The sequence below is a fragment of the Saccopteryx bilineata genome, chromosome 4, assembly GCF_036850765.1.
Source record: "Saccopteryx bilineata isolate mSacBil1 chromosome 4, mSacBil1_pri_phased_curated, whole genome shotgun sequence".
Lineage (NCBI taxonomy): Eukaryota > Metazoa > Chordata > Mammalia > Chiroptera > Emballonuridae > Saccopteryx > Saccopteryx bilineata.
The window spans coordinates 166,973,053-166,999,992 of NC_089493.1; the positions used below are offsets into that span (position 1 = coordinate 166,973,053).

Genomic DNA, 26,940 nt, shown 5'->3' on the forward strand with positions numbered 1-26,940 from the left:
ATGGGTCAAGCTAGACCAGGGGTCGGGAACCTATGGCTCGCAAGCCAGATGTGGCTCTTTTGATGGCTGCATCTGGCGCGCAGACAAATCTTTAATAAAAAAAAAAAGTTAAAAATATAAAACATTTTCTTGTATTACAATCCATTCATTTCCTACCACTCATGTTCATGGTTGCGGGTGGCTGGAGCCAATCACAGCTGTCCTCCGGGACAACACCAAATTTTTATTGGATAATACGTAATGTACACGGGTCGTTGTATGGCTCTCACAGAATTACATTTTAAAATATGTGCTGTTCATGGCTCTCTCAGCCAAAATGGTTCCCAACCCCTGAGCTAGACCAATACATCTATAACAAAATTACATGGGAAGTCTACTAAAAATACACCCCTCCACAGTCCTTGTAACTTGGACTCTCTGGCCCTGTAACAAACTCCTCAGGTAATCCATATGCACACTAAAGGCTGGGAATTACTGGTGAAACAGACATTTAAATGTAGGGACTGACTGTAGCAAGATGACAGAAATTTAGGCAATCATCTCCCTCTGAGATGATCTAAGTTGCAGACAATGCCATGTAAAAGGACGTTCTGTCAGAAATCCAATCTGGAATCTGTAGGTAATGGTGGATGGCGTCTTGGGTTTAAAGATACAGTTAAAGTCAATGTATGTCTAGAATAGTAATATAGGCACACACAAGTCTGAATAGCTAGAAAGAGGCTCTAAAATTGAGATTATGTTTGGATAATCAGGAGCCAACAAATGTCAGAGAAGGGATGTCTGACAAATTCTACTCACGGCAGGCCAGGGATTCCCTGGAAAAAAAAAATCCAGTACAGTGTCTCTGGGAAATTATTAGTATATAATCAGAGGAGAGAGCTATTTAGTAGAAGCTGAGACACAGATAGAATTATGAATGTGTATATAATAGGGTTACAAATATATTTACAAGAACTACTAAACTGGTAAAAGACAATCCTCTATTTAAGCACCCTGAAAGGAAAGTTATGCTTTCACCAAGCTATCAAAGGATTTTACCAAAGCAAAATAAAAATAAAAACATTCTCTAAACTATGGGGCCCTCAAAAGCACTAAATTGCTCCTATTAAAAACACTAGCTGCAACAGGACAAGATCCTTTTGTAAAAGGGCAAGCATAGCTTTCTGTCTTAATGTTACTGATCAGTCCTCCAAATGACTATCCTAACAGGTAGAGGGCAGCATACCAAGCAGTTTGCATTTGGAAACAACAGAGGCCGCCTCTCTCTAACGTGACTGCGTCACTAACAGACGTAACAATGACACATCTAAAACAGAAGAGCTCCATGTGCCATCTGGTGGCGAAAAGGAGAAAGAGCAAGAGCACACTGTAGATGGATCAAATTCCACCAGTTTAGAGGGAATTAAAGTTTAATTATCTTTATCTGATGACACTCCCCCTTAAATCTCCACCAGTGCATGGAAAAAGAACGAAACCCAGACCAGAACAAAGAAAACGGAGACAAGAACTTTTTGGAAAGCTGTCACAACAAAAGAATTTGAGATGACACCAAAGACAATTTACGCAAAGAAGGAAAAAAATAGTAACAGAATCAGAAGTTTAGAACTGAAATGTAGTTTTCAGTTCACCCACTTCATTCTATAGATGAGGGAAGAGTCAAGGCATAAAGGAAAATCTCAATGCATTCTCATTAGTCATTAAAGCAAGATATCACATTTCCCCTATCAGATATTACGAGAAATAATTTCTCATTTTTGGCAGAAGTGCAAATTGGTACAATGCTACACCTAGCAATATGAGCCCAGAAATTTTATTTAAAAAAATGTACTGTGCAGAACTCTGGCAGAATAGCTCAGTTGGTTTGAGCATCGTCCCAACACACAAAGGTTGCCAGTTCTACCCCCAGTCAGGGCACATACAGAAATAGATCGATGTTTCTGTCTCTCTCTCCCTCTCTCTCTCTCACAAAAATCAATAAATAATTTTTAAATCAATTTACTGTGCAGAAATACAAGTATGCAGAGTTAAATACAATAATGATTACTGCAGTACTGCTTATGATATAAAATATAGGGAACTTAAATTCTCAGTAAGAAATCAGTTGTATGAAGTTGTATTATCATTTGACAGAATACTACTATCCATTAGAAAAAATGGATAGTAGATCTATCCATTACAGGTAGATCTACATGTAATAATATCCAGAGATGCTGAAACATGTTTAGCAAAATGAAGAACATTATATACATGTGAGATCACACAGATTACATTAAAAATATGTGTATGCTCTGACATTTCTGTAATTTTATTTTTTAATTCCACTGCCCCTTAATTTTCCAGAAAGGTTCTATTTGAAATTTTCCCACATTTTCTCACTTGAACTAAAAGAGGAAAGGATCGTATCCATTCTTGTATTAGATATGATTAGCCACAGTTGCTGTGAGGGGAAAGAGAAAGCTTTTTAAATTTTATATTTTCAGGGTATTCTAAGCAATTGTTGAAAAAAAGGTATCACCTTAATCCAGGAACTGGCTATAGACAGGACAGCTGTTACAGAGAGGAAGACAAAGAAAGTGGGTAAAAGTAATGGTGGAAGTCTATGGAAGTTCCTCTGCTGACTATCTGTTTTCTCAGTGAAGAAAAAAACAGATGAGGGAGGTACTGGGCCTTTGAGAGAAAAGGTGTGAAATAATCATTCGGGAGAGCAGGAAATTGAATGGATTAGGAATGTTTAATATCTGATTGCCTGGCAGCATCAAGAGCCAAGCAACACTGTAAACTGAGCGGAAATCCGGGAGAAAGAGCAGTGAGGTAGGAGAGGGTCAGAGCCGTGCTGCCCTGAAAGCCAAGTGAGGCCCGAGTGCCAGGAGAGCCAGCTGTCCACGTTCCCCAGCTGTGCTCACTGGCACAGCTACGGGGCAGGGTGGAGAGAGATGTAACTGACCAGGACTGTGGTCCTGCCAGTCAAGTATGCTGAGATGAGAGAAAAGTAATGGGAGGAAAAAACCCCACGGGGATGATTAAGATTAACCATGGAATTTTAGCTGAGGGGTGAAAGACAACAAAACATGGTAGGATAAATGAATTGGAAGTCCCAGTGGGGCTGAAGGGTTGTTGGGGTCAGGGTACTAAAGCGAGAGGTAAAAAGAATGCAGGTGGTCTGAAATTGAGATTGTGGAAGGGTTGCAGTTATTGGTGCCTGGCATGGGACAGAATGGGCAAGGGAGGGGAGAGGACTAGATCACTGGAAAAGGATAATGCGAGCAATTGTGAAGCCAGAACTTGGTAAGATCATGACCTGTTCGTGTAAAAAGGTGCTAAAAACGAAGACAGGAGCAGTACCGGAGTACTGCAGAGAGTGGCCAGGAGCTACGCTAACAGACACTAGCAGGAATTGTTGGTGTGCTTGCAGATGACAGCACAGAGAAGGGAAGTGGGTGATATACTTTGATGTGAGATTCAAAATGATGGGTTTTTAGGAAAAAGAAAGGTGGAATGACCTGGAAGTAGCAATGAAGAACAAAAAGTACATCTGCTCCATCTTGAGACCCAGTGGAGTGAGGTTTACAGCTCGGGGCGGGGCACCCACAGGAGATGAACACAAGGGAGAGCAGTGCGAGGAAAAGCCAGGTCACTGTCAGAGCAACAAGGCCGAGTTGATGGCAGGAGATTTTGCTAGTGATGGATCATGAATTCCAGAGGGCACAGTGGATGGTTTCAAGAGTTCAGGTGAGATGGCAGGACTCAGAATAGGAGTTTCAGAACCTCACAGGGATTTCAGTGTGGGAGATGAGGATGACCTGAGTCTGGGGCTTCCTGTGGTGAGTGACAGAAACCAAGATAAACAGCATAATATTAGAGCCAGTGGATTCAAGGCAATTAGTGAGGTCAAGCTGGGACAACAAAGAGGCACATAAGGGGGTGGCTTAGGCCTACTTTTTCCACACTGAGGATGGGAGATCATGACCCAGAGGAGTACTTACTCCCTGTGCGGGACCCTTCCTAACCCCAAGTGGTGGGGGGAGACTCCTGCTTATAAATCACAAGGACTACCGTATCAGTGTTTTTCAACTCCGGGCTGTGTATCAGTCTGCCAGAAATTTCCTGCTGATTGTATAGATTATAGACCCAATGACCTTGGTCAGATTTGCTTATGCTCAGGATGACTTCTGCCTTAGCAGTTTCTGAAATAATTCTCCTACTTTCACTATCCCCAAGCGTAAAAAAGTTAAAAACCACTATAACATCTGATATAATGGAACCTCTCAACTTCTTTGTGCTAACAGTCTGTCCCTACTCAAAATCCAAAAGAAGTTAATGAGATACAAATTAAAACAATAAAATGCCAGTTTTCAGCTAATAAATTAAACAAAAAACTTTTGACTATAATACAAAACAGAAGCTTTCTCATACACTGAGAGCATAAATTTCCCACCAACTGACCTTGAAGGCAATTTGGCCATAGTCCATACTCTTTCACCTGTAATTTCATTCTGGAGATATATTTAAAACTGTCAGAATGTTATTTTGTGTGAATAATTGAACAACAACAACAACAAATCCAAGAGAAGTTAGTAAAGAAAAGTCAAGAACCCCAACAAATGTTCACTTTGATAGCACCTCTTGTCCACACACTTGAGAGGCATAAAGAACCAAGAGAACAGACATCTTCCTGCCACTAACCTCACTGAGTGAGGTGGAGTATGCTGAGCGCTTACAAAATCTTGTTTCTAGAGGTTAAGGTTGCAGAGGCTGTAAAGATTCACGAGGATATTTCCTGATGAATATTAAAATGGGTGGGTGCCACAAAGTGGACAGAGGGGGATCACAGGGAAGAAAAAGACCCTTGGCTCCCTTTTGGGAAAGAGAGGATTGCTTCCTCACCACAGGCTCCTGGTACAGCCTGACCCATGAAAATTTTAGGAGAGCAGCAGACAGGCAAACCTATTCACAGCTGCTGACAGTTCTGACCTGACCTGTGGGACAATAGCACAGATCTTGGGATCTGGACCTGCACTGTCAAATCCTAACTAGAATACTGCTATTGTTTATGAAATTCTCAGCTGTTGGTCAAGATCTTACCTTTTAGCCATAGTTCTTTCTAAATTAGCCATTAACCACTTGGAAAACTATTCTCAGGCTCATAGTTCCCAAAATGCACGTCATATTTTAGCAGAGAGAGACCATTTAATGCTACATATTGTCCACTGCATACCTATTAAGGGACATTAGCTTGTGGATCTTAAGAATCCAAAAGGTTTCTGAAAGAAAGGAATACACCTAAAAAGAACATTAGTTGTCACCACGCTGTTTTAAAACATAACGGTTGTAAATAGGAGCATGTATCAGCGAAAGAGAGTAAAAGAAAAGCAGAATGAAAAACTAGTTATACATACTGAAGATAATGGCCCGAGCCCACCACAGTGATAAAACTGCTCCCTAGGAGAAGCTGAAATAAAATTAACTACTGAGCATGTTTCCAAGGACTTAAAGCAGCAGAGTCAACAAAGAGACCATGATAAGACTCCTTACCAATCACAAGAAAAGTGAAAAAGTACTGGAAGTTTTATAGCACTGCCTATCAAATCTGAACTCAAAATAGTTCTCCTGGCAACAAACAAATCAACTAAGTAAATTCCTGGTTTATAAGAAGTCAAGAGTTCAGAAATAACAGTAACCCTTGAGAGAGAAAAAGGTGAATGAGAACGTGCAGTATAAATTTGAAGACTGATCCTCTCTTAGCCTTTCTCTTAGAAAAAGGTACATGTCTTCCTGAACCTTAATGAAACAGTGGCTGAAGACCTTGACTATCGAAAGCAGGTGTGTGTTTTCTTTAACGTCCATTCCTAGAAGAGCCAGGAGGCATACTGGAGCTTATACGTAGAAATAAAATACAAGAGAGATACAGCCACATTTAACAAATAGCAGAGCTGTGTTTAGCAAGCGAAAAGGGAAATTATGCAGTATTATGAAAACCTAGTGTCCAAATGACTTCCTCATCAAGACTGGCAACTGCTGGGCTGAAATCATCTAAGCAGGACTCCCACTAGAACTAGATAAGCATGTGCTACTTCTCCAACAGAATTAGTATTGCTACAGTTGAATATACAGTAATCAGAACCTGAATACCCAGTATCTCACTTACTTTCCCTAATTTAACGTTGTTCCTTTTTTGTACTCCTAAGAGTCACTGCCAATTCAAAGACATTTGTGCCTAAAGAATGGAGTGGTTGTGGAAGCCGGCACAGCCCTTCTTCCAGAGTTTGTCTGCATGGAGCTTTCAGAAGCTCCGGGGGCAGACGCACGCTCTGGGGAGCAGGGGCTAGTGTGAGGATTTGGGAATCCATCTGCGGTGGGAGCCCTGGCTCTGCCACGTACTATATGGCCTTGAAAACATCTTTAACCCATGTCTCTACTTCTTCAATTCATGGAATATTTATTAAGTCGTAATGAGTCTTTCTCTACTTAATTATATCATAATATTAACACTGTGAATGAGAAACTTGGTAACTGAAACCGGTTACCAACTTAGAAGAAAATGAAGGAGGAGCGTTCTGTAATGTTATCCCAGACCTGTTTAAAACAACAGAAGCACAGTAAAACTTGCTTTCATACTGATGAGAGCTGGGTCCTCTGTGTGCTCCCTCGGAAGTTTCTAAAACTTGGAAGTTCCTTACCTGATGAAAACCTAAACTCTAAAAAGCCAAAAGTCTTTTTTTACTAAAGTGTTCTTTTTTGGACATGTTGTGAGGAAGGGGCCATTTGGGTGCCTGCCTGAGCACCGAGGGAGGGAGGCCCAAAACTGCAGGAGGAACAACAGGGCAAGTCAGTGACCCCATCACAGTGGCGGTTACACACGGCACTGGGGCCACATGCAGCCCTTCCACCTGCCACCTGAGGCCCATGCATACAATATCAAAGCAACTATTTGTCCCCATGAAATACACCTTAAACAAGCACCTTCAAATACTGCTTGGATCACCAGATTTACAGAGTAACTCAAAGAGAAAGAAAATGAGAACATGTAGAAGAAAAAGATAAATCAGACAACACAGAAGTCAGTAAAACACTGAATATACCAAGAAGAAGTAATTTTTTTTTAAAGTTGATTTTAGCGAGAGGAGAAGGAAGGAAGAGAGAGAGGCAAGAACATCGATCTGCTCCTGTATGTGCCCTGACCGGGGACTGAACCAGCAACCTCTGCACTTTGAGATGATGCTCTAACCAACCGAGCTATCTGGTCAGGGCAAAAAATATATAATTTTTTAAAGCGAGAAGTGTCTGTTGCTTGGAGAAAATGACTAAAAACACAGACGTAGCACGGCTGACAAGAAAAGGAAGGCTTTGTTGCATTGGAGCGTTACAGATGACTGTTAGAGTTGAATAAACAGGTAAGTATTTAAGACTATAGTTGACAAGAAAAATTCTCTTCTGGGAATTTCTTAAAATGACTAAGAGTTAGCATGTCTGGAAAACTGCTCATGATTTAATAATGTTCAAGAGCCCCTTCTCCAGTGCTGCCTAATGAAAAGAAGGGACAATTAAGACTGTGCCAATTTAACACCTGAAAAGCCTAACTAGAAGTAAAGATATTTAAAGACTAGAATAAAACAAAGACTAGTTTGAAATTTCCTTCATAAAAAACAGCAGCAATCTGGTGATGATTATTACCACATGAAAATCAATACTGCCACTAAACTAAGTGACAAATTCACATTTACTCTTTTCAGATTAAGATAGAGATTTCTAATAATAATGTAAGGGGGACAAAAAGCCAAAGCTGTTAGAAAGTTAGAGCCTTCAATGACCGGAAAGTAGTTCCCAGGACCAAAGCTGAGCTGAAAGAGCATTAACAAATATCAGTACACTGTTGAAAATAACAAAAGATGAGATAAGGTCTAGGTTGGGTGTTTAAAAATACTATATACGATTCACAGTGGGAACACAATGCCAAGGAAAACCAGTAAACTGCAGAAAACCCCACTACAATCAATGGAAATACACCTGTTAAGGATAAAAGGATGGGGAGGGAAGGGGCCCAGGCAGTGCACATTTACAGTGGCACTATGAGCCCAGCCACAAGAAAGGAACTTATGCCAGAGGCCAACACAGGGATAGAGTCTCTGAACTTAAAAATAGGCACATCAGCCCTGGCCAGGGAGCTCAGTTGGTTAGACCTGTCCAAATATGCCAAGGTTGTCGGTTCAATCCTTGGCAAGGCACATACAAGAATCAATCAATGAATGCATAAATAAGCAAAATAACACATTGATGTTTCTCTCTCTCTCTCTCCCCCTTCCTCTGTCTCTAAAATCAATCAGTTAAAAAAAATTAAAAAGAAAATTAGCAAATCATCTGATTTTGATATTCACGGTCAACTAGTCTTTGTTGATGTACTACAGTGGCATAAACAATCATTATTGCAGGATTTTAAACTAAGAGAGTGGAAGTAAGTCCCTGAGCTGGCTTTCATTCGGAAGGTTCTCTTAGAGAAAAAGGCCACTTTGCCCTGAAAGCTTGGGCAACAAGACAGGCCTAAGCACTGTGATCTCACACTCTTAGATACCCACTTGCAACTAAGGGCCACCAAAGCATACAGCAATCTGTTAGGCTCCTTATTAGGACAGAGTGTAGCCTGTTTTCATTAGACCACCTAAGGAAAAAGACAATAATTGTCTTTAAAAACATTTATTTACTGGGTGGGGGAAAATGCTCTGAAGTCGGAGCATTTTATCACTATCGTCATGATAAACCTCTAAATAAAAAAGCTAGAAGATGCCTGACCAGGCAGTGGTGCAGTGGATAGAGCATCAGACTGGGATGTGGAGGACCCAGGTTCGAGACCCTGAGGTTGCCAGCTTGAGCACAGGCTCATCTGGTTTGAGCAAAGCTCACCAGCTTGGACCCAAGCTCACTGGCTCGAGCAAGGGATTACTCGGTCTGCTATAGCCTCACAGTCAAGGCACATATGAGAAAGCAATCAATGAACAACTAAGGTGTTGCAACAAAAAACTAATGAATTGATGCTTCTCATCTCTCTGTGTTCCTGTCTATCTGTCCCTATCTCTCTCTCTCTCTCTCTCTCTCTGACTTTCTCTCTGTCTCTGTAAAAAAAAAAAAAAAAAAAAAAGCTAGAAGATGGAAATATAAAATTATCATGAGGCCTACTGAGGGAGCACACAGACCACAAGAATTAGAAAGTGAGCAAAGAAGACCAGCAATTCTAAAATAAAGGCAATAAGATGAAGGTGAGGAAAAGCAAGAATTTATGGGGAAAACGGACCAGAATTTATATTAAAAAAAAAACAAAAAACTAAAAGTCAAGACTCCTGGACCTGTTCATATAACCTTGAGCAAGCTACCTAACTATTCAATGCATGTATTCTACAGAGTAGAGATAACATGTGTCCTTCCTGTCTCATAAACTGCTTTGTGGGCTAAATACGGTCAAGTTATGTATAAGTACTTTGAAAATTGTAAAACAGACAAATGTAAGATAAGGGTATTATTACTTAATTTGTCCTTCACCTTCCAAAGACAGAATAAGTTATGGTAGCTTCAACTTAAACTTAGTTTTCTTTCCTATCAGTTAACATCACAGCTGCTGGTTGTCCTGTACACTTAAAAAAAAAAAAAAAAAAAGGCAAAACAGATATCAACCCCTTGATCTCTAGTCTCAGTTTTCTAAAGAGAAATTCCCTTACAACTGTTTCAATTTTCCTCTAGTATTCAAGAGACCCAACTGAAAGGCTCTTTTATATTCTTACCTTTTGATGCTGCAGGTGCAAAGGACCAGGAAGGAGAAAGCATCAGATATTGGAAAGAAACAGAAGAAAAGGAATCACATATGGTTTCTTGTTACTGTAGATAGCTATTTGCTCAACCACCTAACCTATTAAAGACTCTGCCTTAGCCTGATCAATTATGCATGTGCGTCTGGAGATAGCACCTTAAAGGCAGTGCCTGAATCAGTTCAAGAGCATCATCAAAATGGGCCCAGACTGAGCTCTGTCACCTTAATCTCATATCCCCATATGTTATAATGACATAACATATCTACATGCAAAAATCCTGGGGGAAGGGGGATACCAACCTACATGCAACAGCTGTCTTTCCCCAACCCAGCATTCCCAGAATATCAACATCCTATTTTCTTCCAAACTGAAACCCCATCTCTCTTCAACCCTCACCGGGAAGGGAAAGGAATGGGAAACCTGCTGAAAGGATAGTCTCAAGTCCCACACTGGCCCTTTGCACGGAAGAGGAAGGAACTCACTCTTGGTCTGGGCCGAGAAGGCATGGGTGAGTTTGGCGAAAAGTTCATTGTTCTCAAAGCGGTCTTCCTTCACCTTTGTCCAGAAGCAGTCCTGGGAAAGGTCCTCAGCGACAAACTGTGAGTGCAGGCAGAGTGTTAAGAGTTACTAAGCTGAGCTCTGTACTTTCCATCCTAGAAAACGGTTAAGATCCAAGAGGTGGCTGGCTGGTTACAGGCACCATCACAGCAGAATCAGAATGACCTAAGATTCAGGTACAGCTGTGCTCCTCATGATAAAATCGGGAGATGATGTTTCCAGTTTGCTGATGATTATTCAAGTATGCTATGTATCCTCCTTTTGACCTCAAATCCACTCATTTTAAAAACATTAGGCTTTATTTCACATCTTCCCTTGTTCTACATTACATATTTTCCCATCAATTTGGCTAACTATGCCAAATTTGTTCATTTTATAATCCCTGAACTCTATTTTAAATTGGTTTCTGGAACCAAAGCTGATGTAGAATCACAGGGGTCTCAAACATGGAATGGAAACAATACTGTGCCCTGCAAACATGTCCTGTATAACTCACTTACCGGAGGGAGGAGGTGGGAGGTGGTGGGCAGTGTATTCGTAAATCCATGACTTGAGATCAGCAAAATTATCAATACCTTGCAGACTGGTAAAATGACTATTATCAAACTGTGTTTTACCCTGACACTCATATCCTCAAAAGCCAAAAGTACTACCTTAAGTTTAGGTTTTGTGGCAGAGTTGGAACTCAAAACACTCTCCAAAGTGATATCTAGCAGACAGGAGATGCCTGTCTGCTGAATATGCGTGCATGAGTGGCACCTGGAGACAGATAGATGTGAGCCACAAGAAAGGGAAATATTTCTGAAGAGGTACTGATGAAGAAATGAACAGAAATTCTCACCTTGGACCAGTTTGGCCTCCGGAGCTGCACCTCTGGCTTATAAAGCTTTTTTGGGGTTAATCCATATGGCAGAACTGGGGCTGCAGGAACTCCAAATCCAAAAGGGGGAGGTGGAGGCATACCCATTCCCGGTGGAGGTGGAGGAATGCCAGGACCTCCAGGAAATGGAGGGGGTGGGGGGATTCCAGAACCACCAGGAAGAGGGGGAGGGGGAGGCATTATTCCTGGTCCTCCAGGCAAGGGAGGAGGGGGTGGGGGGATGGCAGCACCCCCAGGCAAAGGAGGGGGTGGGGGGATGGCAGCAGCCCCAGGCAAAGGGGGAGGTGGGGGGATGGCAGAACCCCCAGGTAATGGAGGGGGTGGGGGGATGGCAGCACCCCCAGGCAATGGAGGGGGTGGGGGGATGGCAGCACCCCCAGGCAATGGAGGGGGTGGGGGGATGGCAGCACCCCCAGGTAATGGAGGGGGTGGGGGGATGGCAGTACCCCCAGGCAATGGAGGGGGTGAGGGGATGGCAGCACCCCCAGGCAAAGGGGGAGGTGGTGGAGGAATGGTCCCACCCCCAGGAAGAGGTGGAATAACAGTGCCAGAGTCACCAGGTAAAGGAGGGGCAGGGGGAACAGGAGCACTGCTGGGAGGGGCTGCTGCAGTAACTGCAGCAGAGAGAGAAGCCATTTCTTTCTTGGCATCTTCCAGTTCCTTGGACAGCCTGGCAACCTACAAAAACAACCAATGAGAGTTTACTTCTCACTCCACCTTAGAGACAACTGGGGCTTGAAAGAACCTAAGAAATGACTTAATCCCAACTTCGTATTTTATAAATGAAGGGTGTAAAAGGAGTCAGACATGAAATGATTCGCCTAAAGTCACATAGCTAGTAGGTGATAAGGCGAAATTCAAGTTCAAGTCTTGATGTTCTTAGTTCAGCATGCTTTGCATTAAAAAGGCAATTTCAGCCTGACCAGCTGGTGGCACAGTGGATAGAGCGTAGGACTGGGACGCGGAAGACCCAGGTTCAAGACCTCAAGGTCACTGGCTTGAAGCCCAAGGTCGCTGGCTTGAGCAAGGGGTCACTCGGTCTGCTATAGCCCCCCGGTCAAGGCACATATGAGAAAGCAATCAATGAACAACTAAGGGGCTGCAACGAAGAATTGATGCTTCTCATCTCTCTCCCTTCCTGTCTGTCTGTCCCTGTCTATCCCTCTCTGTCTCTGTCACAAAAAAAACCCCAAAAACTAAACCTCTATGTTAAACTCTCTCTTTGATTAGAAAATGCAAAGATCAAGTAAATCAAATATTCAAGTTACACAATTAACACATGTACTATACAGGTAATTATAGCCATGTAAGTGGATCAAGTAATCAGATATCACAAATAATTCAAATATTTTTAACTGCAGAGAGAGTGTGTAAGGATAAATCTGTCCAGAGATGACAATAGAAAAAAATAAGTGAATTTGAGGAAAATTTATTTAGTTTCTACTCCTAGATTTATTAGAAGAGTATTATCTTTATTTCTGGGTAATATTGTGACTTATTTTATTCTTGATGTTGTTCTGCATTTTTCAATTTTACTATCTTATATGTTACTTACCTCCAAAACAAAACAACAGTAAAAGATTTTTTAAATATGCACTATCTAACTAGATTACCTATTAGTAGCTGAACCCTCCCTGGTAGTAAGTAGTACGACTCCTGCTTAAGACTGTCTCACCCTGAGGATGCTGGTGGCGGTTACGGGTCACTCTGCCTTCCCCGCTCAGACGTTACCTCTCCTGTGAGCTGAGACACCTCTGCCTCCAGATCCTGTTTCTCTGTGGCTATCTGTTGCTTTTCTGAATCCAACGTGTCCTTTTCTCCCTGAAGGCCCTGGAGCTTCTGCTCGAAGTCACTCTCCATCTTTTTCATTTCCACCTGTAGCTCATGCCGGGCTGTTAGCTCTACGTCCAGCTAAAGGAGAAAGGGGTCAGGCTCATAAGCTATCTCAGCAAGAAGCACAGCGTTCCTCCACATGTTTACTGTTTAGTGCCAGTCTTTGTCCTATAGAGACCATAGAGCCAGGAAATGCCTGGGAAGTAAGAACACCATGATTTTGATCTGAAAATCAAGGTTAAAGTAGGGGGGAACTAGGAAGCATTTCCATAGTTTATCAATTTTTGGAGTTATAATTAAATAAAATAAAAAAACAACTCAAAGATTTTAAAGGCATTTAACCAGGACAGCTATGATGTCTAATTCTAGTTAGTCTCTAGCTCAGTGGTCGGGAACCTATGGCTCGCGAGCCAGATGTGGCTCTTTTGATGGCTGCATCTGGCTCACAGACAAATCTTTAATAATAATAAAAAAATAATGGCCATAGCCGGTTGGCTCAGTGGTAGAGCGTCGGCCTGGCGTGCAGAAGTCCCAGGTTCAATTCCTGGCCAGGGCACACAGGAGAAGCGCCCATCTGCTTCTCCACCCCTCTCCCTCTCCTTCCTCTCTGTCTCTCTCTTCCCCTCCCGCAGCGAGACTCCAATGGAGCAAAGATGGCCTGGGCACTGGGGATGGCTCCTTGGCCTCTGCCCCAGGCGCTAGAGTGGCTCTGGTCGCAAAAGAGCGATGCCCCAGAGGGGCAGAGCATCGCCCCCTGGTGGGCAGAGCGTCGCCCCCTGATGGGCGTGCCGGGTGGATCCCGGTTGGGCGCATGCAGGAGTCTGACTGTCTCTCTCCGTTTCCAGCTTCAGAAAAATACAAAAAAACCCAAAAAACAAAAAAAAACCCCAAACAAACAAAAATAATAATAACGTTAAAAATATAAAACATTCTCATGTATTACAATCCATTCATTTCCTACCGCTCATGTTCATGGTTGCGGATGGCTGGAGCCAATCAGAGCTGTCCTCCAGGACAACACCAAATTTTTATTGGATAATGCATAACATACATGGGTCACTGTATGGCTCTCACGGAATTACATTTAAACTGTGTGGCGTTCATGGCTCTCTCAGCCAAAAAGGTTCCAGACTCCTGCTCTAGCTGCACAACCTATCAACCACAAAGGAGTCTTTAACAATTGAAGAGAAAGAGAATTCAAACATATTGCAGTTCCTATTGTTCTGGGGATAAGCCTGCTTTTGGTATTCTATGAGTGTAATCTGTCTTTCCTGTCCTCTCCAAGGGTCCAAAAACTCCCTGCTAACTGGCTCCTTATGATCACGTTCATATCACTTTTTCCAATGGGTAACCTACACCAGAGAGTTTCCCCTCAAAACTGCTACTGTGTGCCATATGCTTACAAAATGTCTCAGGTATGTTTCTCAGAAAAGTCATAATCCTTATTAAGACAAATAAAGACATACCCCCATTTATTTTTTCACACATACCTTCTTTTCCAGCTCTATAGCTTTGGCTTCAGATTTCTCAACCTTTGTTTTATCAATCATTTGATCTGAAAGGTAGAGGAGTCAGGAAGTAAAGCTCTCAATTCTTGCTTTCCCTCTCACTACCCAAGCCCTTAAATATAACCACAGTGCAGTCTTGGTCCTTTTGTTATTTTTATTGCCCTTCTTAATATTTTGCACTAGATAAAGAAATGGAACTTTCAGTTAAGTTCAACATTAAATTTCTGAGTGCTGGTTAAGGCCACCATGCTGGATGGCATGGAGAATGCCTACAAGTCATATTTATGAATCACTGAAACCAGCAAGAGTCCTAGCTTAGATCTGAAGTTCCTTCAAAAGGTGGGCAGTGTGTGAGGAGTTAGATTTTTTAGAATTATGTATAAATAAACTAAAGGCCTATATACTCTTAACATAGATGTTGGTTAACACCTAAGAAAGAGCCAAAATGGAAATACCCCAGAGACCAGAAAGATATCCTGAGACTTTCACTGAAAGATGCAAAATAAAGGCAGAAACAATATTTTAAAGAACCAGACAGATAAATACACTTACCAATCAATCCCTCGATATCAACCTGGAGGTGCCGGCACTTAAAGTCAGGGTCAGCCCCATTCTTGTGCAAAACTATCTGAGAAATACATTCTTCAATCAACCTGTAGTACTGAGGTCTATGGGAGAAATAAAACAAAGTTGCCAAAAGAAAGCCACAATATAATTTTCAGAGAAGTATTAAGGATCAAGAAAAAGAAAAAAACAACCGCTCTGACAACAGACAAACCTGAGGATAAGTGTTCTGGAAAAAAACTTCTTTTTTTAAAAAATTTATTTATTTATTCATTTTAGAGAGGAGAGAGAGAGAGAGAGAGAGAGAGAGAGAGAGAGAGAGAAGGGAGAGAAGGGGGGAGGAGCAGGAACATCTACTCCTATATGTGCCTTGACCAGGCAAGCCCAGGGTTTTGAACCAGCGACCTCAGCATTCCAGGTCAACACTTCATCCACTGTGCCTCCACAGGTCAGGCTGAAAAGATCTTTCAATAAAATTAACAGAAGTATCACTGCCATGCTAAGAAACCCCTCTTCCACATCAGCTACCTCATCTACTTCAGATAATTAAAATTTCTTGCCATCTGCCTCCTAGTGTCAATCCCTTCCCATCTAAAATCTCAGGCTTGGCCCTTCCTGTGATGGATGGTACTATTGCCAAACTTCTACTTTCAGGAAACCTGAAAGAACTTTAAATTTACCTCCCTTTTTTATCATCTACATTCCACCCTACCATCTCCCTCCAAAAAAGGAAGGTCATTTCACTTATACACTGACCTTCTCTACAGTGAAGTCTTTCAGATGGATCAAAGGGACCCCTGACAACTCCCTTTAAAACTATAACTAAAAATGAAACCTAATCTGTGCCTGTTCTTTCCCCCTTTACAGATAATCTTTTTTTGTTTGTTTGTTTTTCTGAAGTTGGAAACGAGGAGGCAGTCAGACAGACTCCCGCATGCACCTGACCGGGATCCACCTGGCACGCCCACCAGGGGGCGATGCTCTGTTGCAACCAGAACCATTCTAGCGCCTGAGGCAGAGGCCACAGAGCCATCCCCAGCGTCCGGGCCAACTTTGCTCCAATGGAGCCTTGGCTGCGGGAGGGGAAGAAAGAGACAGAGAGGAAGGAGAGGAGGAGGGGTGGAGAAGCAGACAGGTGCTTCTCCTGTGTGCCCTGGCCAGGAATCGAACCCAGGACTCCTGCACGCCAGGCCGACGCTCTACCACTGAGCCAACTGGCCAGGGCTACAGACAATCTTTGAACTTAAGGATTTTGCTCTTTCCACTTAGGCTGAAATTCAAAACTTACCATAGGTAAACGGTCTTACCTGGCATCATAGTCATTTCGGACCAAGAGCAGGTGCTGCAGAATGGACAGGAAGTGTGGCTCTGCCTTTGAGTCCTTCACTGTGTTTAGGAGAATCTGGAAGACTTCACTGAAGTCAGTGGAAAAGGGGAAGAAGCTAAGGAAAGCACATATTTAGATGCCGTGACAGGTGGCTTGCCCAACTCTTGGGAAAAGAAGCAAGATATTCTTCTATTCTAAAAGCTGTTCTTCCTGTAAATATTGCCCAAACCTTTAAGCTCTATAAACCTCTTTTAGCAAAGGGACTAGTGAGTTGGTGGTACTATACAGAGACAGAGGATTGCTAGTATTTGGCTTGAAGATCAATTAGTAGACAGAAATTAAAAGATAACTGCCTCAGTCACTATGGCAAATGTCAATAGGAAACCAAATTCCTCTGTGTATCAGTCTTAGGAATACACACAAGCCAGCAAATTATAACCCACTCCCTGACTTGTGTGTGATCTCTAAAAACCAACTCTACATCTTAGTAAGCTAAACGATCGTGTTCTAGGAGGTCTATACTAATTGTGAGGGCTGTTTCCATGCTAAACAACTCTCAGATCACCTTTCTCAACTCCCCTGGTCCAAGGTGAGGTAAATAATCTAACAGCAATCAACAGACACCTGTCCTATCTACCAAGAAGACACACAGGCCAATGTCATCACCCCTACACCATTCCATGAAGGGAGCTACCACTGAATGCCTTCTGTCTTGGACCCAGTCAGTGAAAGGATATTCCATCTCCATTCGAATGTCATCCAGCCGTCCCTTCAAGTCAAAGGAATCTTCATCCCCTTGCTCATCAAACACATTTAGCTGCACTCTCATATCGTCATTGTCAATCTCCCGAAGTTCCTATCCATGACAATAACAAAAGTCAGGGAACCCAGAAGTGTCTTATGCTGGCTAGAAATCCAAGCTTTACAATCTGGTTTTTAAATTGAAAACCACAGGTATCCCTGGGATGACTGGGCTATAAGGGGAGGAAGGAATCAGCCCAGACTTTTCGATAAAGGGCTACATCTCACCTGCAACACCTGATGCAGCCCCAAGCGCATCAGTTCACTTCGGATATGAACTCGGAAGTCAAGTTCTTCAGCTGGTGTGATGAGAGCATTGATCAGTTGTAGGCATCCCACCTAAAATAAAAAAAAAGTAAGCAGTTATTTCACTTAACTCCTGGATATCAAGATTCCTTTCTCTTTCCATGCATTCTGACGACCCCAAATACAACCTAGGAAATGCACTACAAGACTATAAGAAGGACTTCCTGCTCGAGCAATAAGACCTGGTTTATGCAGATTGGAGAGCTCAGTGATCTGAACAAGTTCAAGGATTTGATAGTATGCTTTGTTCTAGACTTTCGTTTTCCTAACTCATAAAGAGATATCATGCCTTTTTCTCATCTCATAATGAAGAACAGTTCTTTCTTTGCCTTCTTGGAGAGGATAACCACTTTCTCCTCCTGATAAATTCTACAATATAAAATATATAGTTGGGAAGCATTCCCTATGCTCTATTAAAAGGTCAAATGAATTTAAGTCTTTCCATGTTGAATTCGACTCTGGGGTCCAGGTTCAGGGGATATACATGCCTTGAGTGCAATGGAAGTCCCACTTTTTAATCCATCCAACAGTGGTTGGAAACGTTCCATTTCATCCATCTCAGCTCTTTCTGTCATTGCCTCCAAAACTCTCTCATTCCTGCCCAGGAGAAAAGAAACGGGAGAGAACTGCCCAGGTGCTCTGACACAGATGTACATAGCAGGTAGATTACACAGGGATGCCGATCAGTTAGGAAATAGAACATCATTAGTGTTCTGGATTTCTCACATTATTCCTCTCATCATCTAGAACAGGGGCCACAATGTGCTGAAAGCTAAAGATCATCTCTTCAGAAAAATGTGCCTTGAAACCCATCCTTATACTATCTATAGTACCAAATTAAGACCCTTGTTCTATAAAGTATAAATTGGTACAACTTTGCTCACTGGCCGGGGTGGCCAAGGAGTTGTGTGGCTTGAGGGCAGGCACCATCCAAACACTGCACACCAGCCCTAACCTGCTCTCAGTGGGTAAATTCACAGAGAAACATAAGTGGATAACAACAGAAAAAGGAATTGTGTAGAATAGTGGGAATCAGCAATTTTGCACAGGAAGCTTTGGGAGCTGTTATTTACTGTCGTCTGCCTGAAATTGGGACAAAACTGAACAAACAAGATGAGTTTGGTGCTTTGGAAAGTCTGAAAGCTACTAGTAGCTCTGTTCTCCTCTACTGGGAGATGTAACAAAGACGAATGAAACTCTTGCAGAAAACCCAGGACTTGTCAACAAATCTTGTCATGAAGATGGCTGGCTGACAAAGATGACACTGAGTGACCCTTCAGAACTAGATGAACTAATGTGTGAAGAAGCATGAGAGAAATACATTAAATCTATTGAGGAGTGAAAATGGAACCCCCTAAATAAAGTAGTATGAAACAACTTAAAAAAACCCAATACATAAATTGGTACAACTATTGGAGGGGCATTTAATATTACCAATTCTGAATACACATACCATTTGGCATACTTCTAGAAATCTAGTGAACATAAATGCATAAATATAAAAGAATATATGCACAAGGATGTTCACTGTGGCATCTCTGTAACAGTAAAAATTCTTATCACCTAGAGCAAGAGCAGATATGCTCAAAAGAAAAAAGCTCTACCTGAAAGTCTAGCAATGGGAGAATTGTTAAATAAGTTATGGGACACACAGAGTATGAAATGCTGAATAGCCACTCAAGATATGTATAAATGTTGACATAAAAGGATGTCTAAGACCTAATGTTAAATTTTTAAAAAGCAGAAAAGAATAAATGGTATGATTTAGCTTTTGTTAACCCCTCCAAAAAATAAAAAATCTATCCTAAACAAGTGATTGATTTTTTAGGCATATACCATCTTTCCTTAGTTCTAGAATATCATCTTTTGGAGTGACATATCTTAGAATCTAGGAAATGCAATATATTTGTGCTAGAAATAGGAAATGCAATATATTTGTGCTAGAAACAGATCTATGAGACTGTATGAAGTCATTAACAGTGGTTATCTCTCCACAACAGGATTTGCCAAAGGCATGAGGCTGTTAAATTTTACTTCATATACTTTTGAATTATTTGCATTTTAAAAATAATGTTGTGTTGCTTCTAAATTTTTTGAAATGGGAAAATAAACCCTTGTCCTAATGGAGGTCTCGGAGCTATCCAACTATACCTCTAAGAATCAGTGGTACACTCCTGAGAGCCCCCATCACCTAACAATCTTTCTTAAATACTAAGATTCATGGTGGTCACATCTGGGAAGAAATAGTCTTACTCTGTACTTAAGACCAAGAGGCCACCTAGGCAACTCAATTTTCCTCTAGACTATGGAAGATAGTAAGAGAAGAATGGAGAAGAGAATAATTCCAGTCACATACATGTCCTCTGGCTGTGGTAAGATACAAAGGGCAGAAAGCAGCTTAGCTGCATCAATCATCATGTTGGGGACGGCAGGGTCCATGGCTCTGACCAGCAGCAGAATTCCTTCCTCTGTGTCAAGCATGGTCTTGATTCCAAACTGTAGGACAAGAACAGAGAAGGGAGGTTTAAACATGAGAGCATCTAACCCAGGACAAGTTTAGGAGTCATTATGGGTTGAATGGTGATATTTCCTCCCAAAATTCACACACTGAAGTTTTAACTCCTAGCACCTCAGAATGTGACTTTATTTGAACATAGGTTCACTGGCAAATGTAATTAGTTATTACAACAAAGTGATATTAGAGTAGAGTGGGCCATAATCCAATGACTACTGTCCTTATAAAGAAGGGAAATGTGGACACAGACATGCACACAGGGAGGATGCCATGTGAACACGAAGGCGGAGAGAGGGGTGATGCATCTACAAGTCAAGGAAGGCCAAAGATTGCCAGCAAGCCACCGGAAGCCAGGAGAGAGGCCTGGAACACACTCGCCCTCACAGCCTTCAGAAGGAACCAACCCTGCTGACGTCTTGATCTTAGACTTAATAGCCTTCAAAACTGTGAGACAGTAAATTCTGTTGTTTAAGACACCCAATTTGTAGTACACAGTAGCCCTAGCAAACTAATATAGGGGTAGGATACTTTTCCCAGTAGAGCTAAACAGAAATGAGCATAGCAAAATAATTTTCTCTGACACATAACATCAAAAATCTTGGATTCTTGTTTCTTTTTAATGCCCAACTGACCCAATGGAGTAAGTTCATTACAACAAAATTAAACAGTGAGAGAAATATAGATTTGCTCCCTGGGTTAAAAAAAAAAAAAGGTTCTATGGTAGGAATAGTCTGTGAAAAAAACTAAACATAAACCTTTCAAAAACAATAACTACAAATCAGGAAATTCAAAAATTAGCAAATGAGGCCCTGGCCGGTTGGCTCAGTGGTAGAGCGTTGGCCTGGCGTGCAGAGGTCCCGGGTTCGATTCCCGGCCAGGGCACACAGGAGAGGTGCCCATCTGCTTCTCCACCCCTCCCCCTCTCCTTCCTCTCTGTCTCTCTCTTCCCCTCCCGCAGCCGAGGCTCCATTGGAGCAAAAATGGCCCGGGCGCTGGGGATGGCTCCTTGGCCTCTGCCCCAGGCACTAGAGTGGCTCTGGTCACAACGGAGCGACGCCCCAGAGGGGCAGAGCATTGCCCCCTGGGGGTCGCAACGGAGCGACGCCCCAGAGGGGCAGAGCATTGCCCCCGGGTGGATCCCGGTCGGGTGCATGCGGGAGTCTGTCTGACTGTCTCTCCCCGTTTCCAGCTTCAGAAAAATAAAAAAAAAAAAAAAAAAAAAAAAAAAATAGCAAATGAAACTAGAAAAGGAGAAAGAAAATTGAGTCTGTTCTCTGAAAACAGACATTAGAACTGGAGAAAAATGAGCCATAGAAGCATGTATATGTGGCAATCAAAAAGTTAGAATACTAAAAGGGAAAGCAAGAAGCTTGAACCTCATATTCCTAGGTCCTTTTTGGAGTTTGTCAATAGAAGAAAGAGAATAGGGGTCAGGATGGGGTTGGAATGAAAATGGGAAAAATCTCACCTTGTTGTTCATAAAAGCTTTCAAGCAGCGAATGATCTCATGCTTGTTACGGCTGTCGTAGCTCCTGCATGAAGACATAATCACTGAAGTCCCTTTATTCTATACCTTTCTCCCATCTGACTTTTCAGTCTTGCAAACAAGGGTCTCAGAAACATCCCCAACTAGGTGAATACATTCTAGCCCATAGCACTTTGCCTGAAACACTGGCAAAAACAGGTAGCTGAAGGATCCCCACCATCAAAGACTTTTGGTTAATCCTCTCAAAACCCAAGATTTAGTATTGCATTAAAATCTTCCCATTAATTCCCTCTAGGCTCCTAAGTGCTAAATTCTATCAGGATAACATTCCAGCTCTTACTGCTTGCCTCGCTACTTCAAAGGCTGGAAGTCTGTCCACTCAGGAGGTACAGGCCCTGTGTTTTGTTCTGGAAAGATTCCACAAAGTAAAGCAATTGCTTTGGGTCAGGCTGGCTTCAAGGGAGCTGATAGTCCAAGTATCCCCAAAATTACTCTAACCCTGGAGACTGTCATAAAGCTAGTTCCAAACTGATGAAGTGTGCTATAAGACTTTCAAATAGGATATGACCTGGATCAGATCACAGGAGAGCTCTGGACTAAATTAGACCCTATTTCCGATTAGATATGCTGGGAGACTCATACTCCTATGTGGTATATATATCCTGTGTTATTCACCATGAAGTTTAAGTTCTTCCTCCCTTTCCTAGATCGTTCATCATCCATCCTCTAGTCACCCACACAATAAACACATTCTCAGCTAACAGCATATTCCCCTAGTCCACAACTTTACATTTAACTGCTATTTTCTCCTTTAAAGCCAATTCCTCACAAGTCATTACCCAGGAGTCTCCTCTTTCTCATCGTGGAGTCGTTTAAGGATGTCTAATAAGGAGGCCAGCCCCTCAGCACCGAATGTTTGCACCCAGCTGTAAGAAACAGACAGAGACAATGCAATATTAAGTCAAATCAATAAATTTATCTGTACAAAACAAAGCTTATCCTGGCAACTCCTTATTCCCAATCCAGAATATTCTCATATTTCCCTGACTCCTTGGGTCTTCAGTCCCCACCGGTGAACTCTCACCCTGGGCTCTACCTCTCGATACCACCTCAGAATCCTCACCTGACAGGGTTGTTGTTGAGGGAGACACGCAGGGACTCCAGGCAGCTGAGCAGAGCCATATCCCGCAGGCCTGACCTCAACTCCTGAATGTACATCATGGCAGACCGAGAGCTCTCCTTCTGGCTCATGCCCTAGACAGGAGCACAGAGAGACTCAGTAAACCTGGGCCCAGTCATAAACGGGACTATTAGTCAACACGGTTCAAATAATATCAAGGCAGATACCCATCAGACATATCACCAAACTATGTGAGGCTCACAATGTCCCATCCCATCCCCCATATACACTTCATGAAAACTGAGTCAGACAAAAAGTATGTGAGAATAATAATTTAAGTGAAAGTGTTAAATGAGTAAACTCACATAACAAAGTGAAATAGAACTGATGTCGACATTAAATACTCTAAGAAATTGGCAAAACAAACACGTGTAAGATAGGGGCACAGTCTCCCATGCCACGGGTACCTGCCCCAGAACTCACAGCCTTGGACGTGTGCAGGTACTGGGACACCATCTCGCGCTTGATGATAATGTCCTTCTCCCTCAAAGGTTGCTGTTTCTCCTCATTCAGGTTCATATCCAGCTAGCAGAGGAAGGAAAAAAAGGAAAAAACAAAATTGCCTCGAGTTCTTTACAAGTATTCAGTGTTTAATATTTTGTATACATAGTGAAGAGTTGAACACATTAAATCCTTACTGAATAAATCAGTTTTCCTGATCCTTAGAGATTTAAGCTATTACAGATAATGAAAATTCCTCAGGGACATATTTGGTTAACATTTTAGTACAGATCTTTGCAGACATTTTTATACATATACACTTATCAGTTTTCCTAACAAAAATGGATTCAATATAGATGAAAATTTTGTTTTGTATGACTGAAAGAAAAGCACACATATTATTTTTTGTGCTTAGGATAGACCTTACTAATCTCCGCAGACTGTAGTACTGAGTGACTGACACTATCCAAACACCAGCAAAGTCTGTAGCACTCTGGGCCTAAACACCCATTACCCCTGGTTAACTCAGTCCCCGTACGAGCTCCTTTCCCATGAAGACGTAACTGGACACTGCGATATACAGCCCCTCAACAGATATAACCTGGAATGTGTTATTGGGAGAAAAGTTCTGCTTGAGCCTATTGCATGTATAACCATGTGTCTGAGCCCAGCACCTCAGGGAGCACAAGTCTAACCTTAAAAAGTCCAGAATAGTATTTGAATGAGGAAACATAGGGGAAAATGGGTATAATCTATTTCTTCTTGGTGTAGTGTGTGTGTGTGTGTGTGTGAGTGTGTATGCATGTGTGTGTGTGTGAGTGTGTATGCGTGTGTGTGTGTGTGTGTGTGTGTGTATGTAGGAAACCCAGCCCCCAAATAGCAACAATAATTTGATGTTTTCTGACTCAATCCCTGGTGCTTTTGCCCTCATTTTACAGGTGAATTGAGCACAAAAGTTGCAAACTGCTGGCCCTCAGGTTGAATAAGACCCAAAGATAACTATGTTTAGCTTGTTTAGGCTCAACATTTTAAATTTGGGAAACTTCAAATAAAAATATAAATTTCTAGCATCAAGAAATGTAATTATCAAATCTGAGATTGTGGGAAACTCTACAAGTCAAACTGTTTCTATAGGAAAACTTACAGATTAAATGAAATTTATGGGAATATTAGGTACAATGGACTCTGTATTAAACTGTGATTTGAGCCTGACCAGGCGGTGGCGCAGTGGATAGAGCATCGGACTGGGATGCAGAGGACCCAGGTTCGAGACTCCGAGGTCTCCAGCTTGGGCACGGGCTCATCTGGTTTGAGGAAAAAAAAAAAAAAAAAAAGCTCACCAGCTTGAGCCCAGGGTCGCTGGCTCGAGCAAGGGGTTACTTTGGTCAGCTGTAGCTCCACGGTCAAGGCACATATGAGAAAGTAATCAATGAACAACTAAGGTGTCACAACGAAAAACTGATGATTGATGCTTCTCATCTCTCTCCGTTCCTGTCTGTCCCTGTCTATCCCTCTCTCTGACTCTTTCTGTGTCTCTGTAAAATTAAATAAATAAATAAATTTTTAAAAAATTGTGATTTGAATAAAAAAATTATTTTTTAAAAAAATGACCTCTAGAGCGTCGGCCTAGCGTGCGGAGAACCCGGGTTCAATTCCCGGCCAGGGCACATAGGAGAAGCGCCCATTTGCTTCTCCACCCCTCCGCCGCGCTTTCCTCACTGTCTCTCTCTTCCCCTCCCGTAGCCAAGGCTCCATTGGAGCAAAGATGGCCCGGGCGCTGGGCATGGCTCTGTGGCCTCTGCCTCAGGCGCTAGAGTGGCTCTGGTCGCAACATGGCGACGCCCAGGATGGGCAGAGCATCGCCCCCTGGGGGGCAGAGCACCGCCCCTGGTGGGCGTGCCGGGTGGATCCCGGTTGGGCGCATGCGGGAGTCTGTCTGACTGTCTCTCCCTGTTTCCAGCTTCAGAAAAATGAAAAAAAAAAAAAAAAAAAAAGAAAGAAAAAAAAAAAAAGAAAAAAAAATGACCTCACTGGGGAAATCTAAACATTGGTATGATATTTGATATTCTTTTTTTTTTTTATATGAGAGGCGGGGAGGCAGAGACAGACTGGCATGCACCCAACTAGGATCCACCCAGTAAGCCCACTAGGGGACGGTGTTCTGCCCATCTGGGACCACTGCTCCCTTGCTTGCAACCCAGCCATCTTAGCGCCTGAGGCAGAAGCCATGAAGCCATCCTCAGTGCCCGGGGCCAAGCTCAGTTGGCTTGAGCCATAGCTGTAGCAGAGAAAGAAAGAGAGATAAAGAGAGAAAGAGAGAGAGAGAGAGAGAGAGAAGGGGGAGGGTTGGAGAAGCAGATGGTTGCCTCTCCTATGTGCCCTCATCAAGAATCAAACTCAGGACTTCCACATGCCAGGCAGACAATCTACCACTGAGCCAACTGGCCAGGGCCTATATTTGATGCTCTTAAAGAATTACTGTTCTAAATTACAGATTTCTGGCTTCTTTTGCAAAGTAGAGATATATGGCACTACTGGGCTAGTAGTATTCCCAACAGGAGTGCTGCAAAATCTACTGGAACTAACAAAAATGCCAAAAGTCGCCTGGCCGGGTGGTGGCGTGGTGGATGGAGCGTCAGACTGGGATGCGGAGGACCCCGGTTCGAGACCCCAAGGTCGCTGGGTTGGGCGCAGGCTCATCTGATTTGAGCAAAGGCTCGCCAGCTTGGACCCAGGGTCGCTGGCTCGAGCAGGGGGTTGCTCGGTCTGCTGTAGCCCCACAGTCGGGGCACATGTGAGGAGGTGGTCAATGAAGGACTGGGTGTCGCAGCGAGAAGCTGGTGATTGATGCTTCTCATCTCTCTCCGTTCCTGTCGGTCTGTCCCTATCTATCCCTCTCTCTGACTCTGTGTCACTGTAGGGAAAAAAAAAATGCCAAAAGTCTTTCTTCATTTTACCACAGTCTTCATTTTTGTCATCTTCTATTTAGTCCGTTTAATTTTTTGATGATACCTCTCTGGCCCTAAAGCCATCTAAATGCGTAACCCAAGGCCAAGGTGTTGTCTTGATAGATCACACTCTTAAACTCTAGATGTACTTGGATTACTAAGAGACAAGCTAAAAGCTTCAGTGAAAAGTAACAGTAGTGCTGGCTGAGTGTTTACTACAGACCAGGTCCTGCATTCAGGAGTTTAAGCCACGCTTTTAATTAAGTCAGGCCTGCACTAGTCTCTCCTTGAATTGGAAATCATATATCCAGGCAATAGACAGGTCTTATGAAACCTATAGGCATGTATTCAAAACTTTCTAAGACTTATCACTAATGGGCATTCACTGAATGTCCCTCACCCAGTGATCATAAAAGAACAGCAAAGTAAGCCACATCTGTGTATATGTCATTGCTCAAATGACTTCAGCGATAATCTTTAAAGGTCTTCTAGTGATCACAGCATCAGAATTCCCTATCCAGACATCACTTAATAGAAGACCTTGAGCAAATGATGCCTTTCCATTCTTCAGTTTCTTCTTTGTACACAGTTCACTGTGAATGTTTCCACACTTTATCTAATCTGGCTAATCCAAATCTCTACACTACCACATGAGTTGCTCCACGCACCCCATGTCCTTGTGGCTAAAGTGCTGCTGGGCAGAAGAACATTAACAAGGTAGTCAGTGATCAGACATTTCCAAGCCTAACTCACAGATTACAATCTTACGTACTGGTGCTTGTATATTTAGTCCCTTTGT

At 42.5% G+C, this 26,940-nt stretch overlaps 1 protein-coding gene across 1 annotated transcript in view; it reads right to left on the minus strand.

Annotated features, from left to right (window-relative positions):
- Window positions 1-3,888: 3,888 nt before the first annotated feature.
- Window positions 3,889-26,940, minus strand: part of LOC136335597 (protein diaphanous homolog 1) — a 54,572-nt gene continuing 31,520 nt past the window's right edge. Inside the window, exons 4-18 of the mRNA XM_066276785.1 lie at window positions 23,176-23,277; window positions 22,696-22,826; window positions 22,412-22,498; window positions 21,555-21,618; window positions 19,928-20,067; window positions 18,060-18,168; window positions 17,494-17,604; window positions 17,202-17,320; window positions 16,445-16,561; window positions 15,126-15,241; window positions 14,556-14,620; window positions 12,964-13,143; window positions 11,194-11,910; window positions 10,277-10,391; window positions 3,889-3,893 (exon numbers count right to left, since the gene is read on the minus strand). Of these exons, the coding sequence (XP_066132882.1) occupies window positions 3,889-3,893; window positions 10,277-10,391; window positions 11,194-11,910; window positions 12,964-13,143; window positions 14,556-14,620; window positions 15,126-15,241; window positions 16,445-16,561; window positions 17,202-17,320; window positions 17,494-17,604; window positions 18,060-18,168; window positions 19,928-20,067; window positions 21,555-21,618; window positions 22,412-22,498; window positions 22,696-22,826; window positions 23,176-23,277 (2,178 nt within the window). The remainder of the gene's footprint in view (window positions 3,894-10,276; window positions 10,392-11,193; window positions 11,911-12,963; window positions 13,144-14,555; window positions 14,621-15,125; window positions 15,242-16,444; window positions 16,562-17,201; window positions 17,321-17,493; window positions 17,605-18,059; window positions 18,169-19,927; window positions 20,068-21,554; window positions 21,619-22,411; window positions 22,499-22,695; window positions 22,827-23,175; window positions 23,278-26,940) is intronic.